This window comes from Phalacrocorax aristotelis, chromosome 6 (genome assembly GCF_949628215.1).
Source record: "Phalacrocorax aristotelis chromosome 6, bGulAri2.1, whole genome shotgun sequence".
NCBI classification, from domain to species: domain Eukaryota; kingdom Metazoa; phylum Chordata; class Aves; order Suliformes; family Phalacrocoracidae; genus Phalacrocorax; species Phalacrocorax aristotelis.
This window is the reverse complement of record NC_134281.1, coordinates 58,274,237-58,287,414: the sequence shown is the minus strand read 5'-3', so window position 1 is coordinate 58,287,414 and position 13,178 is coordinate 58,274,237. Positions and strand designations below refer to the sequence as shown.

Sequence of the window (13,178 nt, the reverse complement as noted above, 5' to 3'; positions counted from 1 at the left end):
AAGTACAAAGGACTACAAATAGTCTATCAAGTTCATAAGAAACATTTACATATAAGGTCCTTGTTAGAAATTCACTGTTCTCAGTTTCCCAGCATCCCGTACAGATAAATTAACAGCAGTACTCCCTCCTACGGTTTGTATAAAGATGAAACAACATCTCTCAGAATTAAAACTCAAGATTAAAACTTATGTTTGAAGCACTATTATCCCATTGTATCTCATTACTGAAAAAAAAGTATGAATGCTGGCCATTCAGTACTATCACCTTCAGTTGATTACATAGTTTCTCAAAAATTGCAAGGCATTTCATACAAACAATGTCAAGATGTATTCGTAACACAGCCCACAATTACAGCCTTGCAGTAAAAATCAGACAGAACATGGAAAAATATTTTACCTAAGAATCACTAAGCATAATTACCACTGGCATCTCATCTTTAAGACTTGATTTTAAACCTCTAAGACATTGACTTCAGGTCAGCTATTGAAATTACAGTGAATCTAAAGGACATCCCCTCAGACCCAAAGTAATTGAAAGTCACCGGGTGCTACGCCATCCAAGCACAAAGAGCAGCCAGTATACACAGCCTGGCGTTGATTTCATTTGCACCTACGAAGGTTTTAACATACAGAGCCAGCTCCTGATTTGAACAAGATTCCACTTCCAATCCACTGATCGGATGTTTCTTCTGGTAAAACCTTCTTAGTTACACACAACTACTCCTGCCTCGCTATTTCCCTCTCAGGAACGCGGAAGATAAAGCTCAAACTCGGGGAATCACACCTGTATCTCTCCAGCGCTAGGCTAGTGTCCAATGAACTGCAGCACTGCTCCTGGAAAGACAGAATCACTACACTCCCTAGCACCAGTACCCAAGTAAAAGTGTTTCTTAAAAAGCCACTTTAGAAAGAAGTTGCCCTTGTTATTAAAGGGAGATCAGTCAGGAAAAAATACTCAATATTAATGGTGTCCCAAACTGAGGGAGGTAGATTAACAAATCTAGGTTCCTGACATCAATACTTCAGCAGGAATGAGAACAGGACAAGGAACACAAAAGGCCTCACAGCTTTTACAAAACAAAGAAGCAATCAAGCTAAACCAAAACAAATAACCCACAGCCCCTATTTCCTTAGTCTCAACCTAAAGACTTAATCAGACCACCACACCTCTTGCTACAGGAACAAATATTTGAGTATCAAGCCAAAGAGTCAGGATACCTCAGAAAATTGCTCAGCTTGCCTCACATGGTGACGTGTCTACTGAAGTTTCATGGAACTGTACAGTCTACATTCCCCTCGCATTACTTATGAAGTAGAAGAATCCCAGGCATTTAGGTTTTCCTGATAAGTTGTTATTTATTTTTAAGAAACTCATTTTTCCTCTTTTAAACATGCCATCTTTTTAGATACAAGACCTAACCAGATATTCCAATCTGGTTTTCCCCATTTTATTACAACATGCTGAAGAACTTCTCAACACAAGTTCATCCTTTTCGTCCCCTCCTCCAAAAAAATATTTTTGTAAGTCAGGCTCTTTCTGACCGTTCAAATAGCTGCAATCTTTTTACCCATATCATTCCTCAATTAAAAGCAACACCCTCTCCTCTGGTATCAAGAGATCATCATTTCACCTGCATATGTTTGAGTGTTTTCTCTCCCCATTTCTTTGCATCCTTCTCTACTGCACCAAATATTAGCCTCCAGCCTCACTTTCAAGGGCACTGCTGGCCAATTCCAGCTCTGTTACATCATAATACCAAAGGACTCCTGTTTGCTCTTCGTGAGACTTCAACGCTCCCCTCTATGTTCCAAAAGTATTTCCTGCATTCTCTTAAATTGCTTATGTGCTAATCCCTGCAACCATGACCAAGGTCTACCCCGTTGCTACCCTTTCCTTGCAAGGCTTCCCAAAAGAAGTAGTAAAGATGCTGCAGTTAAGATCACTGCCCATCATGCTGAACAGCATTTGGTTTTGCACAACTCTGTCTTTTGGCATGAACAGTAAATGACCCATCTTCTGCTCAAATTGGAAGCTAACTGAATTAGGGGTGGTCTTTGTACTCTGCGTTTGCGCAGAGCAAAGCACAACACAAGCCTGCTATGTGACTAATGGTTCTAGGCACTAAATAAATACAAACATAAAATACACTCCAACTATTGATTACAAATGTCAAATACCCTAAATATTCCTCTAATTGTGACCAACTTCATATAAATATGGGGGGAGAATGCAGGAAAATTAGATGTCATAACAGATAGCAAGAAAAGGGAACAATTTATCCACTTATGGGGGGGGGGGGGGGGGGGGGGGAGTGTTTTGTATTAGAAATGTTACAATTTCCTCTACCAAAATATTCCTCTGCTGCAGAGAAAACCAACTGTATTGTAGCACAGATATTATCTTGGGTTCATACATACCAGTTATTCTCCTTCTCACGGCCACAAGAAGACCCTATGCCACTAAGAGCGAATGCTTATTTGAAAACATTATTAGAAAAATGAAACATTATTTACCTTCCTTGAAAGAAATTAAGCATCTGGGGGAAAAACAAAGGGTACAAGCAGCATACCCCACTTTCGAAGAAAACCCCCTCAATTACTCTGCCAACCAGAATTTACAAAGTGAGGTTTCCACGTCTACTTGAGTCGGGCACCCATCATGAATGAGGAAGAATCCAGCAACCAAATGCTATCTTTCCAAAGGATTTACAAAGCAGATAAATATTCAGAAGACACACCCATCTTTATCTCCTTCACCCACATCTGGTTCCCCCAATGTTGCCAAGAGTACGACTGCCTCTCGGCTCTCCAGTGCAACTGCTGTCATATTTCAGTTCTTCAGTACATAAATAACACTCCAAACTCAAATCAAGCCGACACCATTTCACTGCACAATGCTGAAAAAATATTGTGTAGTTAATACGGAACTACAAAAAAGCACGTTGTACTCCTTCTTGCATACCAGCTGACAAGAAGTGATTTGCACAGTACCTGCCTCCTAAACAAATACTTGCTAAGCGTAAGCATTACATGAATAGACAGGATGATAAAATGGTGAATTTCTTGTTAGTACACAGCAGATTTTACCCACTCAAGTGAAGAGTTTTAAATGGTTACTTCAAGTAGACAGTCCGATCAAAGAGAATCAGGATAAGTTATCAGAATTTGCTGGGTTTTGTGGTTTGTGTCTAACATTTTAAAAACACTATACTGCTTTGCACTTACACATTGAAGAATGTTGAAGTATTCTACAAACGCAGGCATTGTTACAATATTAATTTGATTTTAAAACCTCAAACTTTATTCCAATTTTACAACCCAACTAACAGAGAGAAAAATAAGTTTACTTGCCCAAGACCACACAGAGTTCCACAGTAAAGCCCAAGAAAAATTCAGGTCTTGCAATATGAGCAGTTTAGCTCACTGTAAGACTGCACTTTTTCCCTTGAAAGATGTAAAAAAAATAACAAAACTATGTAGAAAAATGTACAAACTACAATGCCAGAAAGCAGTTTTAGCAGTCTGATGCCCTTTTTATTGTGAATGACAAAGCAGCAGAGTTCTGACAAAAGAAAAAAAAAAATATCAAGGAAAAGGTATTAATGAATCTCAAGTATCCATTTCAAATTTCAACACTACTGAAATTAACAGAAAAATAAGTACACCTGAAATTAAGCCCTTTCTTACCTTTGTCACCTAGCAGGAAATACAATACTGCTGCCACTCTCCTCTTAGAATAGAGCTTGTAGCAGAGAAAACACGGCAACCCAGACTAACAAATTTATTGCAGATAATTCCATAAACAAAGTCAGTGTAGAGGGTCAGCATTTTAATGAAAACCAGAAGGTTTCATTAGCATAATACTTTTTTTTTTTCCCCCTTCTCCTCCCATCCAGCTGAAACACTGACATGCATTCGAAGACGAACCTCTAAAGTTTCTGCCAAGAGAGCACTGGGACTGGGGTACGTAAACTCACTCGGGGCAAAATGAAACAGGCTGACTGGAATTTCAGCTTTCACTGAACAATTTGTTCACCAACACAAGGAAAAAGCTTAGCATATCTGGACTTTGGGGAATTCTTTTTCTACCAAACAGAATTCAAGTTGCTGAAAAAGTACACACATGTGTGCTATGAACAATGAAAATTTAATCTGAAATGTGTTAAAGAACTTCCCCTCCATTAAAAAAAAAACACAAAAAACAACAACAAAAACAACCCCACACCAAAAAAACACCAACCCACCCAAAACCTGCATTACTCAATTACTGGCTTTAACAAGCACACTAAAAAACTGCTCTGCAAACATAACAAATGAAGTATTTACTGTATTAATAATAGAGGGTCTCACAAATGAACTTTTAGACACTTTAGACTTATTTCAGTATGTCTAAAGCATCAGTGACAACTCTACACAAGCATTAACATAAACCTTCTGTCTTCTAGTATCTACTTGCAAACTGCTGAAAGCACAAATCATACCTACTTGGAGACCCCCTCACCAAGAACGGAAACCTGAACACATTGACAACAGACTTTTTTCTTCTCACGCTCATCTCCATCCCAAGTTCTGATGGATTTGCCGTTCCAAAGGACCATTATTTTGACAGATCACTCTTCAAAGAAAACCTCTGCTTGCTCGGGATAAAAGAGCTTGCAATCTCAACCAACCTGCTGCTCTTCTTACTCAGGAAATCGAACCGCCAGCTGTAGCATTTAGAGTTTTGACATAGGCAACTCTTAAGATTCTGTATTACAAATAAGGATACTACATGCATTTTTGAAGACAGAAATACTTTTCTAGCATTCAGCATTTCCAGATTAGTAAAGGCCTGTGTACTTTTGTACAAACTTCCTTGAAGAGCACATACATTTCCAAGTACATATACAAGCAAGCCCATAAATAAAAACAGATGCCATTTTAATAGATATCAGGTGATAAAACAGCTTTCAAAAGTGAAAAAATACTTTTTGAACAGACACTCAAGGGCACAAACACATATGCATTCTTAAATTAAATTATGTTCAACATCAAAACCAAGCTGATAAAGTCTCAAGACAATGACTCACCCCTTCCTGGAAAAAACAGTAAAAAGGTCAGATGTTTATGAAGCACACAATTGCTGGAAAAATAGGGACAAATATTATTTCTAACTAAAACCTGATACAATTGTTTTCATTCCAGATCCTGAAGTAACAACACATTCACTAATCAAGTACTTGAACCTTACGTAACTTTCTATTTGGAAATCTTGGAGGTCTTCACAAGAATGAGATAAGCTGCACAATACTCCTTGTGAAAGACCATAACCTCACAGAGGTTGAGCATTTTATCCAGTATCTTAACCATGACAAAGGAAACGCATGGCCATCCCATGCATCTGGAAACTCTGTAATGTCATACTTTGGCCACAAGACACATTCCTTGCACACATTTGCAGACCACGACAGTGAGAACACTGAATGAAAAGAGAATGCATACAGAACGCTGCTTGCAATCTTTGGGTTAAATTGGAGAAGTCTGGGGAAAAAATCATCCAAGGTTTCATCTCACAAACATATATGTATTAAATAGAATATTGCCTTGAATGCTGTATGCGTTAACACACACTGGAAAAGAGGTTCATGAAAGATTAAGACTCAAAAGCACAGAAGAATTTCACATGGTATATGGTTTGATAGATAGAATTACTTTCTATGTTTAACAGTTTAAAAAAGAATAGCTTATTAGCATTAACAATGCTAGTGACTACAGAACCACATAGTCATATTAATGATAAAGGTTTCTCAGTTTCAAACTGCTTTGAAAAAAACCCTTTCATTTAGCTAAAAAAAAATCAAATTTTCTAATCTAGTGAACAAAAATACGATAAAATATTATAACAGAAATATGCTACATAATACTTCGCTACTTTTTGAAGTCAACTTTTTCATATTTACATTCTGTGGATGTTTTCCATATAATTAAACTTGACAACTTTTAAGATTAGGCAACATCACCACACAATTTCTCTTCTTCTACAAAAAGAGAATATATGATTTTAAAACAAAAAGGAAACGATGTTTGAAACAGGCATCAAAAGCATAAGAAAATTTTTAACAGCTTTTGAAAAACTACTGATGCAACTGAAAATTATTTAATATTTTTGTAAATAAAAGTTGGGTTTAGGCATGGAATGAATTTTGTTTAAGGAAAGATTAAAAAGAGCACATCACCAAATATACTTTGATCTTTCTTTGGTCAAACGTAACTCACTTCTAAAATAGTATTGTACAGTGCCAGTGGTTTCTTAATTATAGAAGATGGTGTGCTTCTGGCCCCAAGGAGCTCACAACAATAGTATCATTAAATCTTCTACAGCCTTTTTTTTTAATCATAAAATCCTAGCACAAAAGCCCTCAGCAAAACTTCTGCTTTAAATATTTATCAAGAGGTGAGAAACAGATGGTTAGACTGGTTTTACAGACTGAAAATGTTCTGACATGGTATTCAAACTCTTCTTCTGCCAACTGCTATTAAGGGGTTCACAGAGGTTCAAAAGACAGAACGTGCATCAAAAGTTGAAAAACATCCTTCCTGATTTTTTCAAAGAGACAGCACAAGCTCTTTAATTAATTTCCAAGGAAGCTGCTTCAGCATGCCAATCACAGAGCTTCACTTGCCTCCTCTTATTAATCCAAGAACTTCATTATCAACCATCCTCCAGTCTCCAAAGCTCAGTGAGCCTTTAGTGTCAAAGCAAACACACTACATATTCAAGTTAACTGAACAAAAACCCAAGATGACAATAACCAGATACATTTTGTTAAATATTCTACGTTGTTGGTATTTGTACACTTTACACCCATCACAAAAAGAACTCCAGATGTACAGAAACATACACACTGAACAGATGTTCATGCTGAGTAGATTCTTCAGCATATCGGAATCCATAATTTTTATTTCCAAATATTTGAAGTTACTAAAAAAAAACAGTTTTAGTTCCATTCGTCTATTCCTGCCTTGGGGTACCTTATTAAGCACAGTATGCAAGTCTGCCCAGGACCTCCATGTATAAACCCTCTTACTGACCGTGAGGTGAGCATCAGCATGCTGCATTTGAAAAACATGTTAAAAAAAAGTTGCAACTCTGAAAATTTTATCTAAAGAAAGAATAGCAATTTTCTATTACCAATGAAGTGCAGCAATGCTGCTTTGCAATTATATGCTCCCCTTCATCAGGTAATTACTGCTTTACAAATATTACCTAGGAAAAAGTTAAATATTACAGATAGGAAAATTTAGCACACAACGGCCAAATTCTCAGAAAATACGATTTCAGCTGGGTTACGGAAGACTAGACTCCCTGATTCTCACAACTTTGTTCTAACCATTACGAGAGCACTATCATGCAAGGCAGTTCACTGAAGTATCTTAGTTTTTGTGTGGACATACCATAAGGAATATGCTGCAGAGTGACCACAAAGATAAATGCACTAATGAGAGGGAAAAAAAAAAACAAAACTATTTGTGGAATAATACTTTCAAATCTGATCAAAATTTTTTGTTGTGATAAAAAAAAGCATAGAAGGGGAACACATTTCATACACCATAGAAAACCTTGTAGAATAAAACAGTTCTAATAATAGGATGGCTTAAATGTATCAACATTTATTTTACTATTATTAATTCACATTATTTCATACAATGCTATCAAAGGAAATACATTCATAATTGGAAGCAGTAACGCAACAGGGAGCATGCTGCTTGGCCAAGACACACTGAAAAGCAAAAAGTGCCTCTAACTACCTACTTCAGTCTACTCAAGACACACATGCTTTGGCCAATGCACACCCACTTCAGAGAATGGTGGTGTACTTATAAAAATGGTCACTTGAAAAACAACAAGCCCCATAATCCACAAACAGAAACAGCAGCTACAGAATTTAAAGAATTAGAAAATTCTGGCCCATCAAAGAAAATCTCTCCCATGTCATGTCCCTGATATAACCGTTTAAGAAATAAGAGTAGCATACTTATTGTTTCAATACCAGAACAGCCATATTTTCATAAGTACCTCAGAAATACCAGACACAAGTTGCTTTCCTAATTCCTTAATTTTTCTTCTGGCTCCTTATTTGCCTCTAAATTTAGCCACACACACTTTTTACTTTATTGGAAATAGCATAAAGGCTCCAGAAGAAAAACTGTGTATCAGCATAAAATACCAATAATCAGCACAAAGAGATACAATTTGAGAGGGCAGGGTTAAGGATGTATCAAAACAGCTGACACAAAACCATCAAATTTGCCTCAGTGGATCAGCAAAGCCCACATACATATTTGCAAATGTTCTGAAAAACTATCATCTAGATGCCAGTCTTAATCCTGAAAAATTCCACGTTGTGACCACAAGGTGCAAACACTAGTGGGGGAGAGCGTCCAGCTCCACGAGGTCTCCAGAAAACCTGTGCAGAACAGCTCTCTGCAGCTGGAGAGTGATAACAGGGTGAGTTGTGAGTGCCCTGCCGCTACCAGCAAAGCCAGCGTGGCCCAGGATGCCTTCTGAGGAGGCACTGATGCTAGGACAGGGAACGATGAAGGAAAAGCTACAGTAGAACACAAGCACACCTAAGAGTTCATTTACTCCTTGTTCAGAGCCCTGTGTTTGGAGCACCACAAATACTGTTTTTCCTTGTGTTTTTAACCTAGATTTAAGCTAACTTTTAATAAATTTGGTTTTGTGCCAAAAAAAATAATCTTTATTTATCCATCCAATGTAAGTTGTCAAAAAAATTAAATGTTCAATACTCAGAGTAAGAGAAGCACTGCATATTTTTCCAACTAAGAAAAGTTTGTTTTATAACCTTAACACAGTTTTTAAAGGTATAATAAGATTCAGCAGAAAAAAAGTAACCCACTTAAAAGACACACTTTAATGTAAAAACTCATACTGTCAGAGTCTAGTTGTATAGTTACAGACAGACCATTTTATGCAGTTACCTCAGTGTAGAGTTGCAGGTATCTCCTGGTATCAAGCAAAAAGTATATTAAATTTTGCCAAAATAAACGCATTGCAGTAAAACTTTTAGCTTGAAATTCTGGCGTTATTTCTTCAAAATAACACATAAGAATTAATGACTTAGGAAACAGCATATAGTAGGTCTAGATAAAACTCAGAGTGTTTCATGACACTGTGATTGAAATGCCTGTCATTAGAAGGAAGTCCAAGGTCAAAATCCACCTTTTTGTATATATTTCTTAAATACATATGGAAGATAAACACTTCCTTACAAAACTAAATACAAGATAGTCTACAAAACCTTAACTATCATTTACAGGCTGGACAAAGAAAATAAAATTAAGAGACTGCCAAAATGAACAGTGATGAGTAAGCCAAAAACTCCACTTTCTAAAGCAATATATACCTAATTGCTTATAGAAGAAAATTCAGTGCTTTCCTAAAATGCAAAGCCCCAGTCTTCCAAAACACTGACCGCCCCCGTCTGAAGCATAGCACGAGCTAAAGACATGCTTGTGCTGCCGATATAAATCATGCCTTTTACTTACCCCTTACTGTTAATATTACAGCAGTTTTACATTTCCATTTTGTTGCAGCAGTGCTGTCAGTACTTCACAAGTGTATTTCATCTGAATTCTATATCACCTCTACAAATCCTAGTCAAGGACAAGGTACTGTCCAAAACACTGAAGAAACCCTTATGTATCTTTAAATGAGGCTTCTCCACGTAGCACACTTGATGCAATGATGTTATATCTTCATTTTGCACAGCCAGACAGGACTTACTCAGGTGGCTTTAGGAGCTTCACTGGCCCAACTCCTACACCCCACCCACAGGCTCCGACTGCAATGCCACTGCCTGCCTTTGGCTCCAGCAACCGGTTGTCTCGCTGCCGAGCAGATCTTTGCTCCTCTAGATACTAATAGCCCTGCACTAGAAACTACTGATAAAGGAATTTAATTCGACATCAAATTTTAAAAGTGTAACACGCTAGGTCCAAGTGAAGAGTTCCCGAACAGACTTCAAGTTGCAACGTTTGGCTTTCTGTGATTTTTTTTTTTTACCTGAGCGCAAGCGTCTGCGCTTCAGTCTTTGGTCTTTAAAAGCAAGTAAACGAAGGGTAGGCAGCATTTAAAAGGGCGACGTTAAACCCTCCTTGGTACTATAGTGTTTTTTCGCTTAAGCTCTCGCAAGGCCAGCGCCGGCTCCAGCCACAGCCGCAGCAGTAGGAAATCTGGTAGAGACAACAAACCGCGCCGCGGCTGCCTGCGAGCAGGCATCGCCCTGCTTCACCCCGCCAGGTCCCCGGGGAGAAGCCCCTTCTGCGCCGCCCTCGGCGCGGCCGAGAGCCCTCCGGAGGAGGGGGAGGAGGCGGCGGGGGTCTGAGGAAGGGTCTAACGCAGGCACAAGCGCCCAGACACCGTCTCCTTGCTGCCAGTTCTTTGTATTCAAAAAAAATAAAATACAACACGGTATGTGCCAGGGGTACTTTAGGAACAAAGGTATGTAATAGCTGCTTCCAATTAGGGGCGGCTTTACCTCAGGAGGCTTTACCCGTCAGAGCAGTCCGGTGGTTTTCGGGAGGGAAGCACCCCGTACCCCCCCGAGCCCGCCGCCGGCCCCAGCCGCCCCGCACCGACGCCCTCCCCTCCCTTCTCCTCAGGGGAAGGCGGAGGGGCGCGGACAAAGAAGCCCGACCCGCCGCCGTTACCGGGCGAACGGCGGAGCCGCGCTCCGCTCCCCTCCCCTCGCCATGGCCGCGCAGGCACCCACGCCCCGGACAAGGCGCTCCCCGACCCACCGCCCCCGCCGAGCGCCCGCCCCTCCGGCCCCGCCGCCGCTCCCCCTTCCCCAGCGCTTACGCCACCTCCCCCCGCCGCTTCCAGCGACCCATTCCACCCCCCCCGACCCCCCTGCCCGCCGCCCCAACGCCGAACAAAAGCGCCTCGGCAGCCGCCCCAGCTCCGCGCCTCCCCCGGGGGCAAAGCCGCCTCAGCAGACAAGGGAAGGCGGCGAATCCCAGACACAATGAGGGGCGAGACGAGACTCACCCACAGCTCCGTGCCCCAGCTCATGGCTGCTCCGCGGGAAGCGCCGGCTCCGGCAGAGACGATGGCGGGGGATTAGGATTCGGGCGGCGACGGGAGAAGGGGGTCCCGCCGGGCGGCGCCGGTGCCCTCGGTCACTGGGGAGAGGCGGCGGCAAGGAACGACGCCGCTCCCAGCTCCAGCTCCGCCTGGCTCCGGGAGGGGGGGAGCCGCGGAGGAGACTGGGAGAGGGGCGGGACGGGCTGAGGCGGCGGGGGGACGGGACGGGCTGGGGCTGAGGCCGCCGCGCCGCGGCAGGGAGGGAGGGAAGTAGGGCGGGAGGAGGTCGGCGGGCGTCTGGCCTCCCTCCCGCGGTGCCACACGCATCCCGGAGCCCCCGAGGGCGCGGGGTGTCAGGGTATGGAGGGGAGCCCGCTGCCGGCTACGTCGTTACTCATTAACGAGGAGGAGGAGGAGGAAGGGGCGCCTGTTGGCAGCGAGGCCGCGGGTCTTTGTATCCCGCCCGGCCGCCTCACCTCGCCTCCCCCCGGGAAAGCGCTGACTCACGGCCGGGGGAGAGGCGGGAATCGCGCCCGCCCTCCGGCGGGTGTTTCACCCCTCTCACCCGGCACGACGGCGAGTAAGAGAAAGCGCCAGGGGACAACTATTTCCTTCTATTTTTTTTACTCCACAGGTGTGGACGTAAATCGTAAATGGAGAAGTTACGAAATGCGAGGCTGACACCTGAGGAAAAATAACCTATTTCTGAGGGAGAAGGTGTATGAGTTATATCATGATTATAATGGTGAGTTCCCTCGGCAACTGGAAAAGGAGTGTTAAAAAATAATCTTTGACAAGGATTTCCGCCAAAGTGTCTGTTATGAAGCTACTAACAGAAAGCAAAGGCTCTGAAAGCCGCCCAAATCAAATTCCCCTTTCCAGGGGTCAGCTTCTCCATTTTCCTCTCATTTTTACTTAAAATTGTTTTCAGACTGCAATAAAACCTCAGTGAAAATACTGCTGTCTTAAGTCTCTATCTCATGAAACAAAAATTACTTAAATCCAATTTTTCTTCGATTTCCAAGTCACCTTTCAGGTAATGTTCCTTTCCATCATGCTTAATTTAGGTTTAGTCCTATTTTCCATACGAAAGGGAAACACAAGTTCTTCTAGATTGGTACTAAATTACTGTAGTAGAGTAACAGTAACATCAGAATTTATCAAAATAAGCAGATGAGACCACAGATCAACAGCGTAATTTCTGCAGTGACATGTTTAAGCTAATCACATTACACAAGAAACACGTTTGGTCTGTGGGGATCCACAGAGTGACTAAGTGTGCCACATGCTGTGGTGGCCTACGCGTATGTTTTAGGAAGCCAGTGTCATACAACCCCCAAATTTTGGGCTCTGAAGATTAAATTCTATACTTGGGCACACTTCAACTCTGACACATTAACTCAGTTTGCAGATTGCGTGCATTACTGGAAATACTCACCAAGCAGAATACACCTTGAAGATTTGGGGAATAAAGCAGAAATAAATAAGTGATAAAAACTATGAATACAATGTATATTTAAATTTACTCAACTTACATGCCTTTCAGGACTAGGAAAAAATAATTTCCATTAAACGCTGTAAACTTGAATCAACTTTTTGCTTAGCTACCAGCTCACCACATACCTTTATGGGATTCTTCACAAAAATATAATCGGATGGTACAATGAGATAACCTGGTTCAAAACATAATTGAGCAAAAAGTAAAAGAATGTGCTTATTTTATATGCTTTTTAAGAGATCTCTTTTAAATTAATGCCTATGCTATAACTTGCTGCATAGGTAATAACTTTAGAAAGAGGGATTTCAAAATCTTCAATCATGCATTGAGTAGAATCCATATTCCGCTGTGTCCTAATCAAAGTTTATAAATGCACCCAACGATGTGGGTACCTTTGGTTTGGATGCCTGAGTTGGTGCATGTTTTTTTTTTTAAAGTGTAATTTTGAGAAACAAAGGTTCACCAACTTTTAAACAGGGGGGGTGAGACTCCTGACCGTCTAAGTGAATTAGAAATTTGCAGCTGGCTTCAGGAAAGCCAGCATTTTTCACTTTCGGACCATTTCAGGAAAACTCACCTTTCCAATTGTTT

General features: G+C 41.2%; 1 protein-coding gene across 4 annotated transcripts in view; it reads right to left on the bottom strand.

Moving 5' to 3' along the window:
• Positions 1–11,437, bottom strand: part of FNBP1L (formin binding protein 1 like) — a 58,638-nt gene extending 47,201 nt beyond the window's left edge. The window contains exon 1 of one of the 4 annotated variants that reach the window (XM_075098152.1): positions 11,054–11,437. In XM_075098152.1, the coding sequence (XP_074954253.1) occupies positions 11,054–11,077 (24 nt within the window). In that variant the 5' untranslated portion in view covers positions 11,078–11,437. Of the gene's footprint in view, positions 1–10,541; positions 10,561–11,053 lie in introns of those variants that run through there. The other 3 variants (XM_075098149.1, XM_075098150.1, XM_075098151.1) reach the window with 3 other exon arrangements.
• Positions 11,438–13,178: the final 1,741 nt, after the last annotated feature.